General features: G+C 38.1%; 3 protein-coding genes across 3 annotated transcripts in view; 2 read left to right on the top strand and 1 right to left on the bottom strand.

The window, feature by feature from the left end:
- LOC129358907 (cell adhesion molecule DSCAML1) overlaps positions 1 to 7374 on the top strand; it is a 103268-nt gene extending 95894 nt beyond the window's left edge. Inside the window, exons 33-35 of the mRNA XM_055028151.1 lie at positions 247 to 441; positions 550 to 858; positions 1438 to 7374. Coding sequence (XP_054884126.1) covers positions 247 to 441; positions 550 to 858; positions 1438 to 2027 — 1094 coding nt within the window. The 3' untranslated portion in view covers positions 2028 to 7374. The remainder of the gene's footprint in view (positions 1 to 246; positions 442 to 549; positions 859 to 1437) is intronic.
- A 299-nt stretch (positions 7375 to 7673) lies between these two features.
- On the bottom strand, positions 7674 to 10518 carry LOC129358906 (uncharacterized). The gene is made up of 4 exons (XM_055028150.1): positions 10225 to 10518; positions 9738 to 9851; positions 8538 to 8580; positions 7674 to 8250 (listed from the first exon to the last, which is right to left on the bottom strand). Exons 1-4 carry the CDS (start codon positions 10276 to 10278, stop codon positions 8114 to 8116), a joined length of 348 nt encoding a protein of 115 aa, XP_054884125.1. The 5' UTR covers positions 10279 to 10518; the 3' UTR covers positions 7674 to 8113.
- Positions 10519 to 12759: 2241 nt separating this feature from the next.
- On the top strand, positions 12760 to 22090 carry si:dkey-202l22.6 (interferon-induced very large GTPase 1). The gene is made up of 4 exons (XM_055028932.1): positions 12760 to 12888; positions 14350 to 14486; positions 16424 to 21110; positions 21229 to 22090. Exons 2-4 carry the CDS (start codon positions 14444 to 14446, stop codon positions 21362 to 21364), a joined length of 4866 nt encoding a protein of 1621 aa, XP_054884907.1. The 5' UTR covers positions 12760 to 12888; positions 14350 to 14443; the 3' UTR covers positions 21365 to 22090.
- The last annotated feature ends 2698 nt before the right edge of the window (positions 22091 to 24788 follow it).

The following is a 24788-nucleotide window of genomic DNA, read 5'->3' as shown; positions in this document are numbered from 1 at the left end:
TTATCATAGAGTAATTGGTATAAACATCGACTGTGAAAAATTTCTGCTTTTCTGCTCAATTTCTTGTCACATATCAACTTTTTGTCACGGTACTGGGGACAAATATTGGTTCACAAATATAAAGCTGTGGTTTTTGTTTTGTTTTTTTTCTGTAAATGTTCATCCATTTTCTTGACTGTAAACTCTGTCTGTACATATGTGCATTTCATTTATTTATTTGGGTTTTTTTCTTCTGCTTGCCACCAGACCCAGTGTCAAGGAAGAGTGTCAAGTCAGCCCACAGCATCAGGAACCGCTACTCCAGTCAGTGGACTCTGACCAAGTGTCAGGCTTCAACGCCAGCCCGCACTCTCACTTCAGACTGGCGCACAGTTGGTTCTCAGCATGGTATCACTGTCACAGAGAGTGACAGCTACAGTGCCAGCCTCTCACAGGACACAGGTTGGTACAAGGGTGAAATGACACTTACAGCCATTAACATGTACCAAATAAACCGTGCTCTTGAGTGCATAAAATACTGGACAAAATGTACTTCCTCTTATGTCACAGACAAGGGGCGCAACAGCATGGTGTCCACCGAGAGTGCCTCCTCCACCTACGAAGAACTGGCGAGAGCCTACGAGCATGCAAAGCTGGAGGAACACCTGCAACATGCCAAATTTGAGATTACAGAGTGCTTTATATCCGACAGCTCATCTGATCAGATGACCACAGGTACCAATGACAACGCAGACAGTATGACGTCTATGAGCACACCATCAGAGCCCGGTATCTGCCGTTTCACTGCCTCACCACCCAAACCCCAAGACTACGATCGTGGCAAGAATGTAGCCGTGCCCATTCCACACCGCGCCAAGAGTAAGTGGACAATGTTTCCCATTTATTTTAGAGTACGTATGCATATGTGAAAATAATATGATCGGTATTTAAAACCCATTAACACTCTTCTGCTATGCAGGGGTTTTTGATACCATTTCCGTTTATACGCATGTTATACATCATTGTAAAGCTATGATTTTTGGAATTCCAATGATTCACACCAAGCAAGGATTTAATCAAAATTGTACACACAGTAAATGGTTTTGTCAAACCATTCAGAAATGCAGTATTAACAATGTTCCAGTCATTGTCTGAAATGTTATATGATTAACAGAGAAAGTTAACCTTGTTTGTTTATCTTCAAACAAGATTTGAAGATAAACCTTAAAGATAAACCTTGATAAACCAATCAAAGGTTTATCTTCAAGGGTCCAATTTATGCACTCCAATAAAATAGTTTGTCCACAGCAAATCTGATGTGCACAGTCAAACAGAATCTGTCACTGAAGATCTTTGAAATTTTCTTCAGATGGTAATTCTTAATTCAACATTTATAGCCTTTTGTTTTGAGCGAGATCTTCAAGTTAAATTTGAGCTTCTTTTTTCTTTCCTCTCCAGGCGACTACTGCAACCTGCCCCTGTACATGAAGTCCGATCCCTTTTTCCGAAAGCAGTCAGAACATCATGACCCATGTCCAGTTGTTCCACCACGCGAAGCCTCTATTCGTGGCCTAGCCCAGCGGGCGTACCACAGCCAGGGCCGTCACATGACTATGGACTCTGGAAAGCAACAGGCTCTGACCATGGGCCACTCCGGCCTGTCAAACCTCACTTCCTCTGGGGCGTCTTCTGGAGGAGCAACAGGAGGCGGCGGTGGAGGCAGTGGAAGTGGAGGCTTGTCTGCTAGCTCCAGCAGCTCCACGCTTCCCCAGCGGACTCTCACCATGCCTAGCTCCTCTGCTTCTGCGGCTCAGAGTGCTGCTGCCGCCGCTGCAGCTACAGCTGCTGCAGGGGGCGCGTCATCTTCCTCTGGCGGTGGGGCAGCAGGGACCTCAGGGGGGACCCCTGGAGGTGCCTCTTCTTCCTCCTCCAAAATGGGAGGATCCAGAGACTCTCTCCTGGAGAGCAGCTCTTCGGGATTAGGCAGACTGCAGAAGCAGAGGGATGGGGGGTCAGGAGCCTACTCCAAGTCCTACACACTGGTGTAGCCTGCCAATAGCGAGGCCTGTCACTGTAACTCTTAATACAATGCTGGTTCAACCAGTGTTTGCCTGGAGCCTCTATGGTGAATCGGGGTGATGAACATACACATGCACAGCTTACCCGTCAGTGCCTGTGCTGTGCCAGCCTGCAGGGAGCTGGTTGGGCTCCCATCAACACAACTGTTTCAAGGGGTCAGAGCTGGGTGTCCACAGCACAGGGGCTTGCCTTTCTTTCTGCCTGATTGTGTTCCGTTATATTTGTGTAATTTCTCTCTTTCTCTCTCTCTCTCTTTCTATTTTTTAAATCACCCTGGAAATCACTTTCCAAAACAAAAATGATTTATCTGTTCAGTCTATCTTCATTTTCAGGCAAGGACACAGAACTTATGCACAAAATGCTTTTAACTTGCACTGTCTTGCTTTCTATAACAAGACAGCCGTCGATTGAACCAGGTTGCTTAAGATGTGTTAATTTTTTTTTTCCTTTTTAAAAAAAAAAGAATATGTAATCTTTTTGTTCTCTGATGGAAGATTCGTTCATATCTCAGCGTTGTGCCACGGCAGGATGCTTTTGCTGTATGCACAAATCCCCAGCCTCTGTGTTAGTCCATCATAGATCCATATGTTAGAGGCAGAGGAATGACTCTTGCACATGCAATGGATGACCCAGCATTGCGGTCAAAATGGAAGATTTTATAGAAAGAGGAGCTAAAAATGTCGAGCATCATTGAGTGAAATCTAGATTCTTTTTTTTTCTTTTTTTTTTATTTATTTATCCAAAAGGTTTAAGTTTGTTTTCAGATGATGGAAGCATAACCCCATGTGCACAAGGAAACAGTTTGAAAGGATCCAAGTAACAGAAATGTCGTGAGTGCATGAGTGAATGCGTGTGTGCGTGCGTGTGCGTGGATGTATATGTGTAAATATATATGTGTACATGTGGCAGGCACACACCAACAATGGACCTTTTTAAAAACCAATCTGTATGCTGAATTCTTGGGCAGAAGTCTGTGTCTAAACAAAACAAAACCCTCCTCCCCAATTTTTTTTTTTTCTTTTTGTATCTATGAAAACACAGAATGATAACGATGACGCTGACAATTTTACTAAATTTAAACTTAATTTGCTCTAGTATTTATTTATTTTTTTCAGATTTGAATTTGATGTCTGTTGCTAACAACATGGTGAAGGTGAGTTATAAAAATGCTAATGAAGGAGAGGGTCCACAAGCTTTCATTTGAGGATTAGAAATGTAGTGCCTTGCAAAAGTATTCACCCCCTTGATTTACTTCACATTTTGTCACATTGCAACAGCCAACTTTAAAATATATATATATTGTGACTTTATAAAATAGACCAATAGAGTAGCACATAATTGTAAAGAGGAAAGAAAATGATACCCAAATTTAAAATTATTATATGCATATTGTAATTTCATTGCATGGAGCGGGAAGTGGCTCAGGGTTTAGTCCCTGTACTTTGAGAAAAGTACAGAAAACTTGAGGAATAAAACCTGTAATTAGTTGCAAGACACTTGAGCCTGTCTCCCTGCGGAACAACTGCATTAAACATACAGCCAGAGCTGAAATATTCACAAGTTAGATTTTCTAATTCAAAACTGTATTGTTTTCGTTCCATTTCACAGTTATATGCTGCTTTTGTGTTGGTTTATCACACTAAATTTCTAAGAACTACATTCAGGTTTGAGGTCGCATCTAAGGAAATATGAAAAAAGTTAAAGGAGTATTTATAGTTTTGCAAGGCATGGTGAGAGGGTCCTTTTTGTTTCCATTTATTTTTATCTGGACAAAGACTTTAGAAAACTCCTTTACTGTTCACAATCCCGTCATTTCACCGTCGCCTTCACAACACCTCCATCATCCATGCCTCTCCTTTCCTCCTGCCCCGTCCCCCATCACATTCATACAGTGTCACTGTGATGTACTGCTAGCATGCTGGCCAGACAAGGACAGACCAACCGAACAAGAGATATCCTTTATGCACGCCTGTGCAGAAATTCTTAACTTTCATTGATGGCTTGAATGCGCCACATTCAGCAATTTTTTTGAGAAATATATTTGTATGACTTTGAATAAATGAACAGGCAATGAAATTATATAGTGTTAAAAGATTACTATATAAGACTGCAAAAAAAAAAAAAAAAAGATCAAGTTTCTCCAACTTTTTCGAATTTAAGTTTCAATTCTATGGTTGAAATGTTTTGGAGTTTGTTTTCCTCTTTTGTTTTCATTCTTCATTTCTTATCCCAAAGTTTGTAATCTCATAACAATAATTGTTCCAAAAAAAAAAAAAAAAAAAGAAAAAAAAAAAAAAAAAAGAGTTGCTCCAAAAGTTTTGCATTGGTGAAACGTAACATCAGGGCTCTCGCAATAGAAAAAAGATATCATATATGTTTGTTTTCCAAAAAAAAAGTATGTACATATATATTTCTATTCAAATATATAGCAAATATATGAATAAAGAGCAGAGACATATAAAAGCCGTTCTAATTGAAAATATATATTAAAAGATCACAAGACAATCGCTCCGAGTGAAGCATCACACTAAATGATAAGGAGACAGGAAGACGGGAGGTTTAAACGGGTAGCACAGCTGTGGATTAAAGACCTTGGAGAGAGAAAGTGGTGTGAAAGTTACTGGTGAAACTGGGACTTGAGAAATGAGACGTTGACTCCCGTGTGATTTTTGAAAAGGACAAGCGCAGGAAAGTGAAAATATAGTGCGAGACGTGTTGCTGGTTTATTGTGGTCTCAGATAGTGCAGGAAGTGTGGTGTCGCAAAAGAAAACGGTTAAAAGGAAAAGCTTATAAAGTGATTGAGCCTCTTGTGGTTTGTTGTATTGTACCTTCCAAATATTTGTGTTCACAGACTCAACGCCACTACCAAACTACAACTAATGAACACAAACAGATTGCATATTTCTCCAGGCCAGAGACAGATATTACTGCGGATAACTGTAAGAATTTTTTTTTTTTTTTTTTTTTTTTTTTTTTTATGTATGTATGTATTTTGGAGTTCGAGAATGGATATGTGTTGATTTCTATACATAGTGTTAAGATGCATTTACTTGCCTTGTCATTTTAAGTTATGCAAACACTTGTCCTGGGAAGAAGAATGAGTTTGGAAAAGGATTAAGCCTGTTTTTTCCCCATAAGGGCTTCCTTACTCCAACTACATGGATTTTGGTTGGATTGATGAAATAAACTTTTAACCAACATGCTTTCCCTCCAATTTTCAGTCAGTTTGCCTAAAGTGAATGTAATATGTTTCAAAGAAACTTCCACCCCATCTTAATTGCAAGCTGATATGGTGTGTGAATTAATAATTCTGTATTTAATAAAAATAACTTTTTCATCAGGCTCGCACAATTTTTGTAAATTTGAGATTTATTTTCAATTTGCTTTTTAATCACTTTAATTTGGGAGGTTCAATGATAAGGGTGCAATAAATGTATAAATCCCATTAATTTTAGGCTTTAGATGAATTATTTCAGGACGGACTGACAATAAATATGAAACTTCAATGTTTAAAAAAAAACAAACAATAGGTTCTGGATGAACATGTTTCCATTTATTGTGGCTTTTCTCCAATCTACACAACTCCTCTGTATGGTTTGGCTAAATCTCACCTGGTTAGCTGCATAGAAACCATATGCTGCTTGTCAACACCAAGACGACTTTTTATGGCTCTGGGTGGATGAAAGTGCCGTAATTTGAGTTTGATTTTCTGCCATTGGCCTTCCTGTAAGCAAAATACCTCAAGAAGGTAAAGTCACAGCAGCTCTTTGAGGTTAACGTTTGCCAAGCTGATCCTTCCAAACATTCGAATTTAGCCATGTTTCAAGCACAAACTGGAAAAGAGGTTACCTGCTCCATAAGTGACACCCTGAAATTAGGAGCCTGGATGGACGGGCCAAGTGGCCTCTGGAGAAAGTGGTCAGAAGAGGCAAACACTGAGCTACTTGACCACAGGAACAAGAACTATTTGTGCGCTGATGTTTGAAACTTGGACATAAAATAAACTTTCAAAAGAAAGAGATGTGAAATATCCACCCAGAATCACATCAGAACCTCGATGACGGCTTTGAAAACTTTAGGACGGTGTATGAAAATATTAGTAGTCTGATAGTACGTCTGAGTATGAATGGGTAATTTTGATCTTGTTCATGGAAACCCATTCACCCAGTTCAAAATGTTTCAATCATAGATGTGTTGTATAACAATTCAGCGTTTTTCAATTAAGTCCATAACTGCAGCTACACATAATGTATAACATAATGTGTAACTTATGTGGGGTGGATTTTTCTTTAAAATGATACAACATGCTTTCAAACTGACCTGCATACTGCCTTTATTTCACATTGGTTCCTTTCTACATCTGTCAACCAATCAGAACCTCTCCCCTCCCCTCCTCTGTAGCCTTTTGTCCACCTTTATACAATGATTTCTACACCACAGGAAAGGACTTGTGTACATATGAAGTGTTTTGTATAAATGACTACTATTTTCGACATCTTCACTAGCAACCGGGGCACAATGTAAACTCTGAAGAACAGGTGATGTGATGAAGATTCAATGAAAACTTAGAATTAAACAAATAACTGCTTTATCCTCATCCATGGACCAGATACAACATGTCAGAATGGACCATGCAATGTTAACTGATATTATTTGATTTTTATTGGGCATTTTGTTGCATAGTTTAAATTTTTATTTTTGCATTTATTTCTGTTTTTACTTAATCACAGCTTGTTTTTGTTTTTTTTTATCTAGAGGTCCTTTTTTGTCAATGAGCTTTTATGGGGGTGGGACAGCAGCGTTGCATGTTCTGAAATTTTCCTGGTTATAAAAGAGAAAAGGGGGACGAAGCGAATTGAACAGACATTAATAAAAAAATACGAATTTTAAGAATCCAGCAGTTGTTCTTTAAACTTTTATTGGGAAACATTGCTTCAGTTTGCAATTGCTTGTGTTTAACCCTACATTCGCTTTTCTATCAAAACAAACAAAAGCGGAGGAAAAAAAATCAAAAAGAGTACTTAAAACCTTGTGCAATAAAGCTATCTTTTTATAAACTGTGATGATGTTTATTTTTTCAGGTCTATTTAGTAGCAATGCTAAAATAACAGGGAGTTTATCGAGTGCTCCCCATACCTTGAATGTTTAGTCTGTTTTTTCCAGTAAAGTAAGCAAAAGCCGGAAATAGCAAGTTTGTGAAAACCATACTCATCGAGACAAAATGTAAAAAAAAGGTGTTTATAGTTGAATTTTTTTGTCAGGACAAGCTGTTAAATATATGAAACAAACTCCTGATCAAAGTCTTCAGAATAGAAAAATACATATATTTTGTGTGGCTGCAGTGTAACTGGCCCCAGGAATGTCTTAGTATAAGGCTGTACATTAGTGCACCTGTTAGCACTTTCACCTTGAAGTTGGGTGATCCTGCACTAAAATCCAAGCCCAGGCTCTTTCTGCATGTATTTTCTCTCCACAAGTTAAGTTTGTCTTTCCAGCCTACCTTTGAGTACCAGTAATAATGTGATTGTGAAATCCAACCATTTTAAGCCATTTGTCTCTACATTCGAAGATAAGTATAAAAGAGAAAAAAAAAGGAAACCATCAGAGAGAAACATCCAACAAAGTCTTAAAGACAATTTTATTTATATCCTGGATTTAAAATTCAACAAGGACGCATTGAAAGGAACATATGTTCATAGTTTTTGCCACGTTTTTAAAATAAGTCATAAAAATGACCGCATGCTCAAAAAAATACACACATTTTAACAACCCCCCCTGGCAGCAATGCACATGAAAACCATTCATTCAGACACACAAATTCACATCAATTGTCATCTTGAATTCTTAGTGACGCTACAACACTTGTCATAAAGGCTACTGCTTTATGTTACTGCTTGGATTCCTGTGATATATTTTCAGAACTAATTTCAGCATTAATGCAAATTTTGCTTATAGGCTGTTATGTTTAATCTGAGGTGAATCAACATGGCCCACCTGCTTCCTGTTGCCTTTGAAAGTAATTGCACCTGCAACACAGCAACCCTCACTGTTCATCTATTTGTCGTTCTTGTTTTTTTTCTGCTGGAACTTCCTGAAGTGGTTCTGGATGGTAGATGCTGCTTTTTCAACTTCGACAGGGCTAAGAGGAGGAACTGATGGTTTGCCACATGTGCCATTGCTGGTACAGGAGCCTGAGAATGAGAGGAAGCAAATAAAAATAACGATGAAATAAAAAATAAATTTATATATATATATATATATATATATATATATATATATATATATATATATATATATATATATATATATATGTATGTATTTTTTTGTAGTTCTGTGATTAATTATGTCATGAGATTTTTAAAATTATTATTTTCGATAAGTTTTAATCCACACAAAAAAAAAGTTGGACTTATCCAAAAATCCATTTTAAAGACACATCAATCACGGTAGGATAAACAGTCAGTGTCCTGAGACTTACTCTTTCTGTATACGCCTATGCTGTTCCTCCTGTAGCCGTCAAACTGCAAAAGCAAAGAAACTCTGTTACAATCTCATTCAAACTAAAACCCCCATCCGATCAACAGATAAAAACACACAAACTTATCTGGAAGCTGCAGTACACTTTGTTCACATTCCTTTGAAAACGGAACTGATCGTGCACATGGATAGATTATCGTGCTAGTTTTTGCAGAATCCGTTGATGCCGTACAAAACATGCTGCTTTTTTTTGGCATGTGTGACTTCACCCGTGTGCCCTTTTTTGATCCAGAGCTTGAATAATGACCTCAAACACAAATCCTCTTGATTGGGATTACAGCTCAAGTGGAGAACTGGCGGGGGAGCCAGAGTCAGAGAACTGTCCGATCTTAGCATGCTTACCCGCAAATTTGGCTAGGTGCCTGCATTCAGCTTGAAAACCGGTTTTGTGACACTAACAAAAGGTATGCACTCTGCTCTCACCCAGGTACAAGTGAACTGAAGCTGCGGCCAGATTTAGTCCATAATTATTTTTCTTACACTGTCAAGCAATCACAGAGGTACCTTTCAAATCAGGCCCCTAAAACTCCACCGAAGGTACAAGAGAGGTGCAAGGAATCACTTGGATTGTCAGTCAACATTTTTTGAAGCCAAAATGTCAAAAAAAGCAAACTGAGAGGTTATTATGTATGCATTTAATTGCTGTAGGTGTCCAGTTTATGCAAACATCCATGGACTTACAGGTAATGATTCATCAGAGTCTTGAAAGTAAATTTTTCTAAAGCCAAATATAATTGTATTTGAACAAGTACAATGTCAAAAAGTAAATGATTTAATTACATATTGAACTGGGAAACATATCTGGTGCTGCCAATGGTGCAAATCCCATCATAGTCAAATTTTTGTGATTTTATGAGGAGCTGCCATTATATGATGTTGAGCTCTGGCTGGCTGGTGAACTTTCCACATGGTTTATTTTAAAGTAACAGAGCACTGGACTGAGGAATTCATGAAAATGAAAACCCAGCCAAGCCAAATGAGGGGCAGTCGATGCAGTCATATGTACAAAATAGTGGACAAGACACTTTGAAGGAACCCAGACGACGGGATTTGGATACATGCATAGAAATACATTTGGTAACTGCAGGTAGTAAGATGGCATCAGCAATAATGAAGTCGCAGAGAGCTTGGTAAGACTAACCTCTTCTGCTTTGCTGCTCCTCCGGCTGTGAGACACAGAGTGAACCTGCCAGGGCAAAGGCTGAGAGACCATGTAAGGCAAAGGTTCGTCTTTCTGTGCAAATTGAGCCCCAATCTAAAAGCAAAAAAGGGGGGGGGGGATGGGGCTTGGGTTAGAAGTTACGTTTGAGTGTTTTCTTCCTCCTTTCGAAACACTCTGAAGTTTTGGAAGTGAATCTCTATCGCTTGGAGGACAATTTCCACTGAAAATTTCTAACAAATCACATACAGATTTTGATGTCAATTGAATAAGTCAGATTTAAACTGACGCAACTCACTGCAAGATATACAAATTTCCTTCAGCAAGTTGCATTGAAATTCAGTTCCATAAAGAAACTATTTGGAGACGAGAAAATATGGATTATGTATGCATTTAATTGCTGCAACTATTCTCAACACAGATCTTCAGCAGTCTATTAGTAAGTCATATGTTAATAAAATCAGCTTACCGATTCTACAACTTTCACCATCACATACATGGCCGTTAGCATTGTGATCAACATCTTGACCACTATTATTTGAGTCTTTAATATTCCTTAAGGTCTTGGCTTTGTGTTGCAGTCCTCAGTTCAGTCAACAGAAAGTTAAAAGTCCATGCAGAAATTAGTCTGCGCTATCAGGCATGCAATTCAGCAGAGGATTTCTCGGGGAAAGGCAACGTGAAGACAGTGTTGATTATGTCCGTTTGCAGACTTCTCTCAGGCTCATGAAACACACACGCCTCGCACTTCCAGCTCCAGACACATAAGGGTAAGACTGCTAAAGAGCTTTGTAGGACAGAAATAGAGAAGCCGTAATCTTTTCCTCTGCAGAGCACTTATCCCTCAGGTACAGCTTTCCAGTATTTGTGTCGCATACATTTTTATGTGGCATTTACGAATGCACATATCATACAATTTTCTTTGTGTTGCCTTTAGTTATAAAGCTTTACCCACTGATAATGCAAAGTACATGTGGAGATGTCTATGAAATGAGTGATGCAAACATTGTTACCTTCCTAAATGGACATTCTGAACTATCAGGAAAGTTATTGTCTATTTAATCTTGACCTTTCCTTGTGTGACATATTAATTCCCTCCATAAGTGTAAATGAGTGGGACAGATCCCAAGTTCCTGTAAATTCAGTTAATCTTGCATAATGTTCTCAAATATTTGCATTTAAAATGATAACAAGCCATTTATTTGGCTAAACCAAACCTGATGTATACCATGAATCCAAATTGCTATCCTCAATTCTAACTTATGATCATCTATCTTTTTAACACATGCAGCTCACCTAAAGAAAAAACAAACAATTTAAAAGCTGGGGTTTAAAGTTAACAAGGTTGTTACCCGTTAATGCCAAATTCAATGCATGAAACAGGAAGTGATTCAATTTCTTTTTCTTTTTTTTAACTTGTAATAATGACAACTAAGCAGTGAGCACATAAACAAGTTTATTATTCTGAAATAATAATAATAATAATAAAGTAACTGGCAGATGTCTGTCACTTCAAAAAATATCTTGGTTTAATGATGCTTTAAATGAACAAATGCTGAGACTGTGGAGTTTGTCTCACTCCTCCTGAGTAGGAGTCATTTGAAGCAAAGTGTTTAAGCTTTTAACACCGCTGTGTTAAAAGCTTATGACTGACGATGTTCAAGGCTGCAGTTTTATTGTTCACATTGGATGCAAACAGAGCCAGTACTTCAGCTTTGCTCTTAAGAGGCTGCAGTGGCTTCAGTTGGCCACAAGGAGCCACTGTTCTTACTTAGACCAGAGCGTCACAGCTTTGAAATATCTTTTTGGCTTGTTTAGAAAGAAAAGGCTTCATGCGGCTTCATCTGCCCATTTAATGTGGCCATTATTTCATAGCTTCAATAAACATTGAACAAGCTTTCATGAACAATTGAGTTCTCACTGTCTGGTTATGAAAACAAATCTAATTTCTAACTGGATAACATGCACATCTCAGGTGTGGTCTACATCTTGATTCCTGTTTAGCTGTAATGTTAAATATTAACAGAAGAGCTTGGATGTCTAATTCATTTAGCACCTTTTGTTGACACCATAGAAGAGATGTGTAATGTTATTGTGTCAATCAGCCCTTGGAACTTGGTAAAATTGATGTCCTCATTGATCATTTCCTCAAATAACCTTCACCTATTGGTCAAAATCTCCCCCTGAGATAAAGATTATTCATGAGAGACTGAGACTGAGTCGAGTTTCAAATGTAAGGAATAATAAAGACGAATTCACAGAGAGCGCAGTGACTTATAGTAGAGACGAAAGAGCAGTCGACATGTTTACTCTGGGATGTCTAGGCTGCAGAGCTGGATTTAATATTTCATATTTAAATGAGTGAACAATGGAGGTCTCAGAAAGATGGCAAAGTGATAGGAGAAGGTCAGATTTCCCTTAGGCTGCTCTCATCACTGTAGGCAATGTAGAGGAAAAGCTCCTCTTTGTGATGCTGCTGGTACAACGAGTTTCAAATGAAGTGGCAACTAAAGTGCCACTTCAGTCAGGACTCACATCTCAGTCTTTGGCATTCTCTTTCAACAAACTTAAATTTCAGCCGAGGCCTCTGAACTCTGTGAAAAATTGTCCGTCCAAATACAATTGGTACAATAGCAAAAAGGTTTCTTCTACAACGGGACAGATTGGTAGAGTTACAAAAAAAGGCTATACGTGAATAAAATTCTGCATCACCATGCTAACTCTTCCTCTTCTGTAATAAGAAACCTTCCTCTGAGAGATGACACATGTCCGAGGCTTTAGTGCGTCACTGACTGCAGCCTTGTCACTGACCCCTGAAGGGAAATGATAATCCTTTTGGAACTGAATGCTTTTCAGCAGCGCCCTGAAAGACTGCAATCCTGTGTTATTATCAAGATTAAGTGTCAAGCCTGTGATGTAAGGAATTTTTGCAAAAGCAAGCAGGCCATTTCCTTGCAGGTCCTGAATGTGTTCTGTCGGTATCTGTGGGTGTAAATAATGACCATTTGGTTCCAGTACGGCTAGAGAGGAGGAGTATTTTATCGCTGAACCGATGGCTATAAATTAACTTGTGACGGGACAACCAAATGTCTGGACTCTTTCCATGAAGCAGATGCACGGGAAGAAAAAGGGGGTAAGAATTCTCTGATTTAAATGTATGAATGCTTAAGAATGCAAAGCAAAACAATACACATATTTAAGTATATCTCAAAATAGCAGAATACTTTGTAAAAGTTTAATATTTTTAGTCTCTTATTTCAAAAGGTGAAAATCATGCATTATACAAATTCACATTCAGAGAGAATAAAGAGAAAGAAACAGCTGTGGTAGGAAAAAGTTAATCAGGAAATACAGGTAAAACTGCAGTCTAGAGAAGATTGTCAAGCAAAATCAAGAATTTGTTAGAACTTTACAAGGAGTGGATTGAAACTGGAGTTTGTGCAGCTTGTTGCTCAGTGATCCAAAACCCTCTTTTCAGCAAAGGTTGAGGTTTGAATTTTATTTTGACATCAAGATCTCACAGAGAGGAAGAAGCGTGAAGAGGTAAAGAGTATGCGTTGTGTAAAATGTTATGCAGTTATGAATTCAGGTGCCATGTCATCTGCTAGTGTTGATCAGTTTTCTGAAGGCAGCAGTCAACTCAGAAGATTTTTGAACACTTCCCGTGTTTTTTCATTTGACAAGCACAGCTTAGATGCTGATTTTATTTTCAGGACTTGACATTTGCCAACACTGCCAAAGGCAGCAAAAGCCGATTCAGGTTACTGGCTTGATTGGCAAGTAACCTGATCTGACCTGAACCTAAATCGATCAGTTTTTGTCAAGAGGTAGATGAGAAATGGCAGAAAAAAGGATGCACATTACCTGGAAGCCCGTATCAAAGCAACCTAGGCTTCCATTACACCTCAACAATGCTGCAGACGGATTGTTTCCATGCAGTAATTCATACAATAGCAGCCATGACTAAGAATATGTCTCACAGAAGTAAGCATAGATCCCAGCAGCTTGACAATTTTATTTAAAATAAATATTTTTGGTCAATTAAATCCAATGGCCTAAATTTCCGGCACACAGAATTTGCGGCTTTCCTTCTCTGTAATCAAAAATGACAAAAAAATAAATTAAATATGTACTCTAAGTGCAATAAATAGGAATGACTAACTTTTATGTTTTCTCCTGACCTCCTCACTAGATGTGTGCAATTTCAGAGGCCAAATAAAACCTGAAGAGCAGCAGCTCTTATCAACGCTTTGCTGAGTAACTGGTTTCATTGTTCGTCTCATAATCTTTATGTCTGGCTAAAAAAATGTCTTTGCATCAGCATGTCACACTTGCTTTGAAACAGATGAGATTGGATTGTAGAGAAGTAAAATATGAAGAAAGATGTGGTGTTAGAGGCAGATCAGGAAGATAAAAGTCCAGTAAAACAGGCCCTCTGCATTATCTCCATATCAAGTGAGCATTCCTTTGAGACAGCATGTTGAGTCACTTTTGCATATTTGCATATTTACTAAATAAAACAAAGCTTTTTACTGTCTTGTGGTTACTGTTGTATTTATTTTACTGACATTTAGATTTTTTTCTTTTTTCATAGGTTTCGAGCCAGTTTCCCAGACTCTAGCGGATGAGCCAGATGAGGGAGGAAAACCTCATTTAAGACAGAGTGAAGCTACCCAGAGGCATTCACAATGTCTTTCAAGCTCACCAAAAAACCAAGCAGTAAAAAGAAAAGTATGTTTATTGAACTTTCGTTTGCCCTGTATGTTGCAGTTAAGAAAATTAGGTGAAAAAAATACTGCATGCCCCAGATATTTGTACTTTTCAGTTAGCCATCAAATTGAGGTGATGAATCGGCCTTGTTGTAGTTTGTCTAAGTCTTATTGTGAAATAGACGACCAGCTGGGATGTCATGGGAAAGCTTGTCATCAAAATTGATTTTAATCATTGCCTAAAATATTTTAGCAACAATTATGAGGTTAAAAGTCATAAGTACACAAAGCAAAAGGTATTCCTTCATTTACTTAAGATACAACCAACAACAATGGCGTCTGAACTCCATCTCCATTTTATGCCGCAGCAATGCACTTGGCACTGTAATATTGTGCAACGTTGACCCACTAAAATAAACAAAGGTCACTTATTAGATGGGTGTAAAATTTAAACCATAACTACACTCCACTCTATAGTGCCTAGTTCAAGTGAGCAATATCAAAATACTTCCAAGAAACTGTGCTCTAAATCTCCTGAATAGTCGATCATTTCCCAGTGTTAAAATCCCCATTTCATGAATGTTTTTATTTTCAACATGCAAAATCCAATCATTCACCCAAACAGACCAATATCGCCTTTTTAACATTTAGCTAACATTTGGGGCACCTGTTTAAACAGAATTCAAATGTCTGAATGTGTCATCCTCCAGAAACATGCATGTTATCATATCTCTCTGTACCTTATTATACTCCATAAGGTACACGAGTTTAAAATGTAGGAATGTGTCTTTTTCAGTTTTACAATACTGGCAAGTGGGAAGCTTTGTATGGATGACACTTTTATAAACTGATGAAGGGAAAATGGATGATTAGTCACACAACTGTGTCTCTGCTTTCTTCAAATTTCAGCCTCAAGAGTAAACAGTGGGGTCAGTTATTTTAATTTCCTTTGCCACAAGAACGTTAGGGATGCTGTGTCATGGAATACTGTTCAGCCCATTAGGAACAGCAGACAAGTATTTACTGTAGGCTGACCATTTCCCTGTGCCTGAAAACACAGGAAAATGTGTTCCCTTGGATATTCTCCTGGAATATCCAAGCATATTCCAGGAGAAATATGCTTGGATAGAATCACATTATTATTGATTGTTTCAACATATTTTCGCATCGGTGAACATTGGTTCAATAACGTTTTAGATAACTACTTTTTCATTCTGTTGTGTCAAATGTTGCGGAGACAGTGGGGCTAGTTCTGTCACAATTGTTCTGGGAAAACCCTCATTCCCCACCACAGGAACAGGTTGGTGACTGGAAATGAAGAATTCAGTCACCCATCGATCAATCGGTTTTGAAATTGTTACAAATGAACTTCTGTTCTCCAAAACCCAGCGATCCACTTCATTTCATTAACTTTGAGAGACAAAAAAATTGTGTTCAGCAGTGTTACTCTAAGTAACAGAGCAGCAAAGTTTGAAAGTAGCATCTGAACTGCTTTCATTTTCTTAATTAAAGTCCCTTTAAACCGCAGCTGCACTAGCAAAAGTGTTTGATGTGATCCATTACAACATCTTATGACAGAAATAGAAGATGACATAAAACCCTAGGCAGGGTGCACATATTTAGGATTGGAACATGATGCCTTTTTTTTTATCACATATGTTATTTATATAAAATAGCAACAGAAATTCAGTCTATTGCTAGGTCTGAAATCAAAATATGCACAATTTAAATCAGTAGAGTTTAATTTGTTATTCAACATTTGAATGACAATGTTATTCAAACTGCCATCGTTATGTTATTCAACATTTTCCTATTATGTTGAATAACAGATTATAGATCTAAACATTATATTATTGAAAATATGTTTAAATCCACAAAATTACAAGTGCAATTTAAAATACAGTTCTTACATCCTTGAATAATGTTGAATAATGTTTTTGTTTGTTTCTTTGTTACTAGGACCTCTGAAGGACAATGCCCAGGCAGACATTCTTCATAAGCTTGGCCTTGAGGCCTATAGTACTAGACAACTTGATTCTGCATCAGTGTCAAACATCAACACATGGACTCTGGAGGACAAACAACCTCTAGAACTTAAAGATCTTCCAAATACTTTCCTCAGACGTCTTTGGCTGCTTAGTGAAGATGCCCGGAGCACTTGTTGCCAGACCCAGCTTGACCCTTTCAATGAGGATGGCAAACAACCAGAGGGAAAACTCGGCAGTTCTGAAGAAAAGACCACAAATGCTATCAACCCTCTTGATCTGGTCACATCTGTCTTTATGTCTGCCGACCCATTTCTGCAGCAGGAGATAGCTGTGCGCATGACGCAGTGCAAGTTTGCTGTGCCTTTGGTCCTACCAAACGCTGATCCAGAGAAACCCAGTCAGTTCCTTCTCTGGCCGTTAAGAGCTGTTCTGGGCCAATGGAGATCTACTAACGGTAGAGTACAAAATGGCAATTTGGCAAGTACACCTTTGCCAATTATTTCATGTATAAAACTTGGCCATTGCAGTGTCTCTAAGTCACAAGTGCTTAACTATGTTCTGACTGGACTTAAATCAAGCAAAAACACATTCATTCATAAGGGCATGGATGGAGGGCAAGTTCCCCGAAGACTCTCTAACGGCCTTGTAGAGCTCGGATGGTATCTACCCACTGGAGATATCGACAGAGATATTTACCAAGCCCCTTTCGTCATCTCTAATTTACGAGGTGACGCCAGCAATCATGAGAGATGTCTCAAACTTTTATGTCAAACATCATCGGCTCTTATAATCTTCTGTGGTGACTTTAAGGAGAAAGAAAAGCAACTCCTTGAATCTTGCAAAGCCATGGCAAGTAAGCTCATCCTGATTGACGTCTACGGCACAGAAGGAGAAGAGAACACAACTATGGAGTACAGTGGACAGAGCCTTCAAGAATGTTTGTGGCTTCCCAAAGAGTCTGTGCTTTCAGGGAGCACTTTGAGTGAGGAGGAAGTGGCAAACAAGCTTTGTGAAATCCTTAAAAGTTGGGTACCAGACAGTCTGAAGCCCATTACACTTGAAGCAGCAGCAAAATTAGCATTTGATATTGGCCTAAATGTGGATGAAAGCCCAGTCTGCAAAAAAGCTATGGCCACAGTGGAGGAAATATTGAAGGGTTTAGATGAGGGATCAGTCGAATTCCAGCAGAAACAACTCCCTTTGCAGGGGCATTTGTGGCACAGACTGGCAGAGATAGATAAGGAGGAAAGCAAACTCAGAAAATCAGAAAAAGAAACTGAACCCCAACTTCAAGAAGAAAAGAAAGACATCTTGGCAGAGTTAAAAAGGTACAAAATGACCCCAGCTATGAAGATTTTTATAGACACTCTTCTCACAAAGGATAAAATTCAGAGGACTTATTTCCTGACTTGGCTCAAATTGAGGCTTCAATTACATCAAACCGAAAAACTAAACAGTTTCCCAGAGTCACAGACAGAAAACCTTGAACATGAAGCTGATATCAGTGTAGATAGTGACAGTTTCTGGACTGATTCTGAAGAGGAAACTGAAGAACAGCCAGTAAACAATGAAGGATCAGACGTTGTTCAGTGCTGCAAAACAACACAAGAGGAGGAGCAACATTTGCATAATACAGAAAACGCCACAGAACATTTGGAGTCCACACCAGACTTATTATATTCTAACAAGGAACAATTGCACATTAAAGATTCATGTGAAGTTGCTAAAGCCTTACATTCACAGTCTCTTGAGTCAAAAACATACAATTTAGGCATTGAACACTTTTTCCGTGAGATGGGGCTGATTTTTGAGCTCACACATATGAGTGGAAGTCAGAATGTGTTGCGTTTGCCCAAACTTGCAGTGGATCTTCTCCTCCATGGGGTTCCACTGGAACTAATGGACGGAGATGCATCAAACATCCCCTTATGCTGGCTGGGTTCCATCTTTACAGAGCTCAACCACTCCCTACGTCAAGAGAAGTTGAGGACCAGAGTGCTGACGATCCTTGGCAGTCATGACGCGAGGAATGCTGAGGTTCTATCCGGCCTGTTTGGTGTTAAACTCCAAGAGGGATGGAAAAGAACAAACAGAGGGGTATATATGGCTGTTCTAAGTCTCCCTGATGATTGCAGAAAAGACTTAGATTGTGATCTTCTTTTGTTACTTGATGTGGAAGGTCTTGGCTTAGCTTCAGGAGGAATTGAAATGGATATGTTAATTCACGACAATATGATGGCCACAGTTGCAATAGCATTAAGTGATGTTTTACTCCAGAACATTTCTCCTCATGCTGGCAAAGAGATTGAGACGACATTTAAGGTCATGGTCAGTTCTCTCCTCCGCTCCAAAGAATGCGGTGTATTTCCTGTTTGCAATCGCCTGGTTCAAGACGAGGGCTTAGACGCTGTGTTACAAGCGTCCCAGTTGAGGCATGTTTGCAAGATGCTACAGACTGAAGACAAAGGCGATATCAACAATCACCATGCATTAAATACAAGCAGCACCACATTTGTGAAAGGACCTTGGCCTAATATGTCTCTTTCTGAAACAGTTGATAAACAATACACAAATGATGTGCTAAAGCTTAAGGAAACCCTGTTTGGAGCGCTAAAGAGATGTTCAACCAAGACCAAAGAGTCCGATTTCATTGGAGAGTTGTCTCAGGTGTGGGATGCAGTAAAAAGTGATTCATTTTCCATCAGTCTACAGAACATCAATGTGGCTTTAGTGTTTTCATTGCTCTGCACAGAGTTTTCCCAATGGGAAGATGGTCTTCGGGAACACATGGAGGACTGGTTAACGGGGGCAACAACAAAAATTATTGCCACAAAGGCTTTGGATGGTACTACTCAAGATGCCCTTTTAAATGAGTTGAAGAAAGAAGCGCAAGAGGAAGTCAAATCAGAAGTACACAAACTCAAATCAAAAGCAGAAAGCTATCTGATGTCAGAAGAAAATCTCAAAATGAATTCTGAAACATTCATGCCTATGCTTTTGAGCAACATGAACAAACTCCAGGAAAGAGTATCTGAGGAGGTCAAGCAAAAGTTGGAGGCAATCACTGAGTCACACTGTTCTTTGTCACAGATTGAAAAATTTGAAATATTGCTGAAAGGAGAGCAAGAGTTCAAGCTGGCTGCACTAGTGGAGACAAGCAAGTCCACCAATATTCTTCTCCAAGATCAAGAACTGGAAGAGGAGTTTGAGAGTGTGTGGAAGAAGATGTTGTCCGGTTTTGACTTCAGGCCTTCAGAAAGTGATGACATTAGTTCAAGGGTGGCAGAGGTTCTGAGGCAGAATCTAATCAGTCGTGGCCTCCAGAAACACATGGAAAAACTTGATGTCATAGGCCAAAAGCAGCCTTCCAGTTTCCAAGTATGTGATGAACATTTTGGATATCGCAGCCGGTTGAAACACATGCTTGAAGACAACAATATGCAACAAAAATTAGAGGCTCAAAAGGTAGCGAACAAAATCATAGAGGAATACAAAAGGTTTAGTGCAACTAAATGCAGTTTACCGGCAGATTTCTCAGAAAGCTACATCACCGAGCTGTTAGAAATGATTGAAAATGGTCTAAGAGAAAAATCGTTAGAAATCCGATCAGCTTTTGAAGTCGATTTAAAAATTCACGTGTGTAATGCAGCATGCCAAGATTTCCAAAAATTACATGACCGATTTGGCAAGGACAAGGAACTTCTGACATATATATCTGAAACCAAGAATAGGTACGCAGCAGAGTTCATTTACCAGTTTAGGAAACGAGATCAGTGCCAGAGAGTGGCCCAAGCATTCATATCCATGGTCATCAAACCATTAGTGTTAGCGTACATCAATCAGTCATTGGGGATAAATATAGCAAAGGAGATTGAGGATAAAGCTAAGCAGTATCAGTCTCCACATGCTTTCCACCAAAGCATACTGGAAGACCTGATTAATGAAGATTGCTTTGAAAGCTTTGAACAATATTTGTTGTTCTATGAAGACTACCGACTAACAAAGATTCATGACACAGTGGTTGCTCACTTGGCTGCCTCAACCAGCCTTGGTAAATTAAAGCAACAAAGACTTGGAGAAGTCGTAGGGAAGATTGCGGCAGCTGTAAGTCAAACAACAGAAGGTGCAAGTGGAGTGCTCAGTGATACAAAGCCACTGCTGGAGAGAGTCTGTCTCACTTTAGAGAAAGATGCAAACATTAACGTTGAAAAGGAGTTTCTAAATGGTCCCCTCTTTAGCATCACAACAGATTGGGATTGCTTTGTTAAGTGTTTAGTAGAGTTACTGGCCACAATGCGATTAGGTCTCAGTCAGGAGTTCAACCAAAATGTGAATGTACTCGAGGCTCTCGATGACCTTCCAACTCTGCCGCAGGACCACCTTCTCCAAATAGTGAGAGGCTGTGACAAAAGATGCCCTCTGTGCAAGGCCCCTTGTGATGAAAAAGAGCTTGACCATGAGATACACAGCTCTCTGCTTCATCGACCCAAAGGCATACTGCCTCATGACATCTGTTCTCCATTTCAGCTCAGTAGCTCAGAAACTAGCGAGGACTCATACGGAGAATTCATGGTATGTAAAAATCTTCCTTTGCAAGATAAGAACTGGAGCGATGTTTCTGATGACCTCAGCAGCCAAAAGGCCAACAATTATTGGAGGTATTGTCTGTTTTTACTATTTATGAGCTTTACAATAGCATTGCTGAGCATTGCACAAATGTACAGTTTGCTACCACTTATCCAATCAGAAATAAAGATTCTGTTCTTGAATCTACAGGTACGTGTTGGTGAGGTTTAGAGAGAAGTTTGCAGCAAAACACAAGCAAGAGCTTGCAAAGTTTCCAGAGGACTGGATGAAGATCACAAGAGAGGAGGCCTTAGATGGGTTGAAAAAAGTCTTTGGCAGAAAATAGTGTAACTAAATGGGGCATTTATTTGTACTCCGTTTTTAATGCCATGTTAATTTTTGTATTCTTCATGTAGTTCAGTGAGTAACTCTAAATGTATTTTATTCGGTTTTTATTTTGACTATGTTCATTTAAAATAAGAAAAATGTGAGCCTGATGTGAGAATTTTGTATAAAACCTGATGATATGTTAACTTTCTTCATTATTTTTATTCACCTGTTACTATTTTCATACATACTTCAAATTCTGCTGTGTGCTGTTTTATTGTCATTATGACAAAATGGCAAAATATTCCACCAAGCCTGAAAAAATAACAAACTGTCACAAAGCGGTAAAATTTCTGAAGCTAGTGAAATTATTTTAAATAATAAATTTGTTGGGCTGTTGCTGTGTTTTTTTTTTTCTTTTAGTGTTATATGATTTATGAAAAAAATAGCATACAAAAAATCACAAGTTACTAAATATTTTTATATCCATTACCTTAATATTTTATTATGAATTTTGAAGTTAGAATTTATTTCTAAACTTTTGTCCTTTTTATATCGTTTCTACTTTATTTCTTACTGCTTAGTCTTTTCCATGGCATAATGTGTTTCCATTGTAGAATATATTTTAATGAAAATGTGCATATTTTCTCAGTGGAGTTTTGTTTTTCTGATTGACTGTAGTTAAACAAGTATTTTTGATCAACATGACCGTGTGAAATTAAAAGTATAAGTGATTATTGATTGATATCTGTATTAATATTTGTATTTGTTTCCTGTAGTATTTTTTATATGTTCTCTATTTCTAGCTTTTTTTGATGTGTGTTGTATAAATTCTGATAAAAATTCAGTCTTTATGCTGTGACACCAGTTGATTTACTGAGTTATCAGTAAACAACTGAATCCCAAAGAAGCAGCTGGCATATGCTTGATGCAGAATTCAAATACAAAGCGTTGTCTCTGTGTTGAAGCATCGTTAAGCTATCGCAAACCTTATTGAAGCATGCAGATAAATATCACAATCACTCTCTCAATTCATGTGAAACCTGTCCAAAGAAAATGAAAAAATCTTTTCTCAATGAACAAAGTCAATGACAGGGAGATTTAATAATGTTTACTTAGGTTTTTTAAATCCAAACCAATTATGTTTAATTAAGCTTTATATGAGACAATGTGAAACAGTAATGAATGCAATCAAGAATCGATCTTTTAATTAATCACACTGCAATCTACTTACTATTGAAAAGGCACAGACACAAAATTCCTAATAGGGAAAGTGTGTAGAGCAGGAAAACTGAAGGTCAAGAACCGATTGCTATTTCTCCACCATTTTACAGAGAAGAGTTTTACAATCTGATGCCTCAGGTTGGCTGACAGCAAAATATCAGCATGTAAACTATAGTTATGATCAGATGGTCAAGTAACCTAACAGCATAAGCAAACAAAACAGTGATTACAGCTGAATCTTGATAAGTTTGTAACTGAGTTTTCACAATTTAGACGCTCCGTAAGAGCTTACAAGGATTGTTACAAACTGCTAATAAACCAATAAAAGCACACATGGAATAACACAAGCAGCATGACGGGTCAAAAAGCCAGTAAACTGTACTGTTGTATTTGCAGTGCTAAGCGAACTGTGTGTTTTGTTGATCACAATGAGATTTAAGAGGCCAAAGATTCGAGAGGAGAACAATAAAATATTAAATCCACAAGATGGCAACGTAAGCTGCAGAAATCTCAGCTGGCTGTCTGAGAATAATAAGACACACCAAGACTAATTTAATCTCTAGGATTTCTCAAAGGCAATTTATCATTATCTGTTTGTTTACATTTAAGTCTTTTTGTTTTAGAAGACACATTTAAATACAATTTCTTCATGAAGCTTTTAGAGCAAATTCTTCTGCAAGATTCAAGAGCATGTTTGATAGAAAGACCTTTACCACATGCATATGATTTACACATCATTACTGTCACACACATTTCCAAATGGTGGTCACACAACATAAAACACACAGGTGATGAAAAACCGACTGAGAATACAAATGAAAAGCCTTCTCTTTCTCTATGTGTGATTTCTAAATGAAAACATTTGTCTTATTGATTTGCTTTCACATGAAACTGTAGTGCTTTTATACGTGAAGTGCGCCACTTACACACTCTTCATCAATACTTCAATTTTTTGCCAGCTCCAAATCGTTGTCTTCCATCTCACTCACACCTCAAATTAGCTCATAATTGACATCAATATCATAGCCTATTCCTTTTAAGGGGTTCATTGTTCTGAAGCTGTTACAAATAGCCAGCCAACTGTCACCACATACTGTCTGTGACACACAGATTTACCCTTTTGTACGCAGGCAAGTGGGAGTGAACAGATTGCCTCATCACGCAGAAACGGTCGACATGAAAATTAAACACATCACGAATCTTCTGACTTTAAAACCAAAACAAGATGAATGAAAACCTCCTGATAATAGAAATGCAGCAATGTGAAGTTTACGCCATCAAATGGCAAATAAAGTGCTGAAAATGTCAGATGTTCACTTATAAAATACAGTAGTTTAATCGGGTAGTTTCACGCAATGATGCGTAATGTTGCCAGTGAATAATAGTCATGCTTTCGACATGTTGTTAAAAACTATCAAATGACAGCAAAATCAGTGTTTGTACAACAGGCATTGGCAAAAAAAAAAAAAAAAAAAAAAGAAAAACTGATTTACTTTGTAGAAAAAGGAAAGAAAAATCAGGTTGCTTTTTGAAATAACATGTCAAAAAAATTGGGATAAATTACTGTAATTTTCTTGGCTTGCTGCTTGTTTTATTTTTTTATTTTCTTTCTTTGCTTTGCAAAAACTATGTAGGAAATAATGTTTTTCACGCGTAGCTTGCTGCTCATTCTGTGCAGCAATCACAGAATCATCAGTTGTTTTACAACCAACTGAGCTTAGATCATTTGATTTGATTTCATTTTTTTTGTAATTGCATTACACAATCAACTGGATTTCAATGCACTGGACACATAGTTGTACTGAAACATATTGAATTGGCTTGTTTGTCTTGTAAAGTGGCTTGGATTTTGCACAAAGATCAGGTATGGTGTTCTAACTGCTGAAAAGATTGGAACTGATTGTCTCTTGTGCCTGTTAGGGACATGAGGGATGGACACATTTTCCTCAAAGTTTTATGTTTTAGACGCAGAAAAGACGGACGAGCATGTAAGGTCGTGAGCAAATTTTGGCAAAGGCAAAATTGTGATGTATAGACAATATTCATCTCTTAAGTGTCTTTTATCTGCAGTCGATCTATGAAAAGTTGTCTAAGAAGTAAACATTGGAAAAATCAAGCGTTACTGCTGCAAATGTAGAGCAAAAACTGGTACAAACATACATACAGTTTATTGCAGTTTTATTTATAAAGATGCATATACATAAAACAATAAAAAAGCC

The sequence above is a fragment of the Poeciliopsis prolifica genome, unplaced genomic scaffold, assembly GCF_027474105.1.
Source record: "Poeciliopsis prolifica strain line A6 unplaced genomic scaffold, Auburn_PproV2 SCAFFOLD004, whole genome shotgun sequence".
Lineage (NCBI taxonomy): Eukaryota > Metazoa > Chordata > Actinopteri > Cyprinodontiformes > Poeciliidae > Poeciliopsis > Poeciliopsis prolifica.
The sequence above is the reverse complement of the archived record's forward strand: the minus strand, read 5'-3'. Positions and strand labels throughout refer to the sequence as shown.

Coding starts and splice junctions, on each gene's coding strand:
- LOC129358906 (XM_055028150.1), bottom strand. CDS start 10,278: ATGTTGATCACAATGCTAACGGCCATGTATGTGATGGTGAAAGTTGTA. Junction 9,852..10,224: donor TGGTGAAAGTTGTAGAATCG/GTAAGCTGATTT, acceptor TTTTGCTTTTAG/ATTGGGGCTCAATTTGCACA. Junction 8,581..9,737: donor GGAGCAGCAAAGCAGAAGAG/GTTAGTCTTACC, acceptor TTGCTTTTGCAG/TTTGACGGCTACAGGAGGAA.
- si:dkey-202l22.6 (XM_055028932.1), top strand. CDS start 14,444: ATGTCTTTCAAGCTCACCAAAAAACCAAGCAGTAAAAAGAAAA. Junction 14,487..16,423: donor ACCAAGCAGTAAAAAGAAAA/GTATGTTTATTG, acceptor CTTTGTTACTAG/GACCTCTGAAGGACAATGCC. Junction 21,111..21,228: donor AAGGCCAACAATTATTGGAG/GTATTGTCTGTT, acceptor TTGAATCTACAG/GTACGTGTTGGTGAGGTTTA.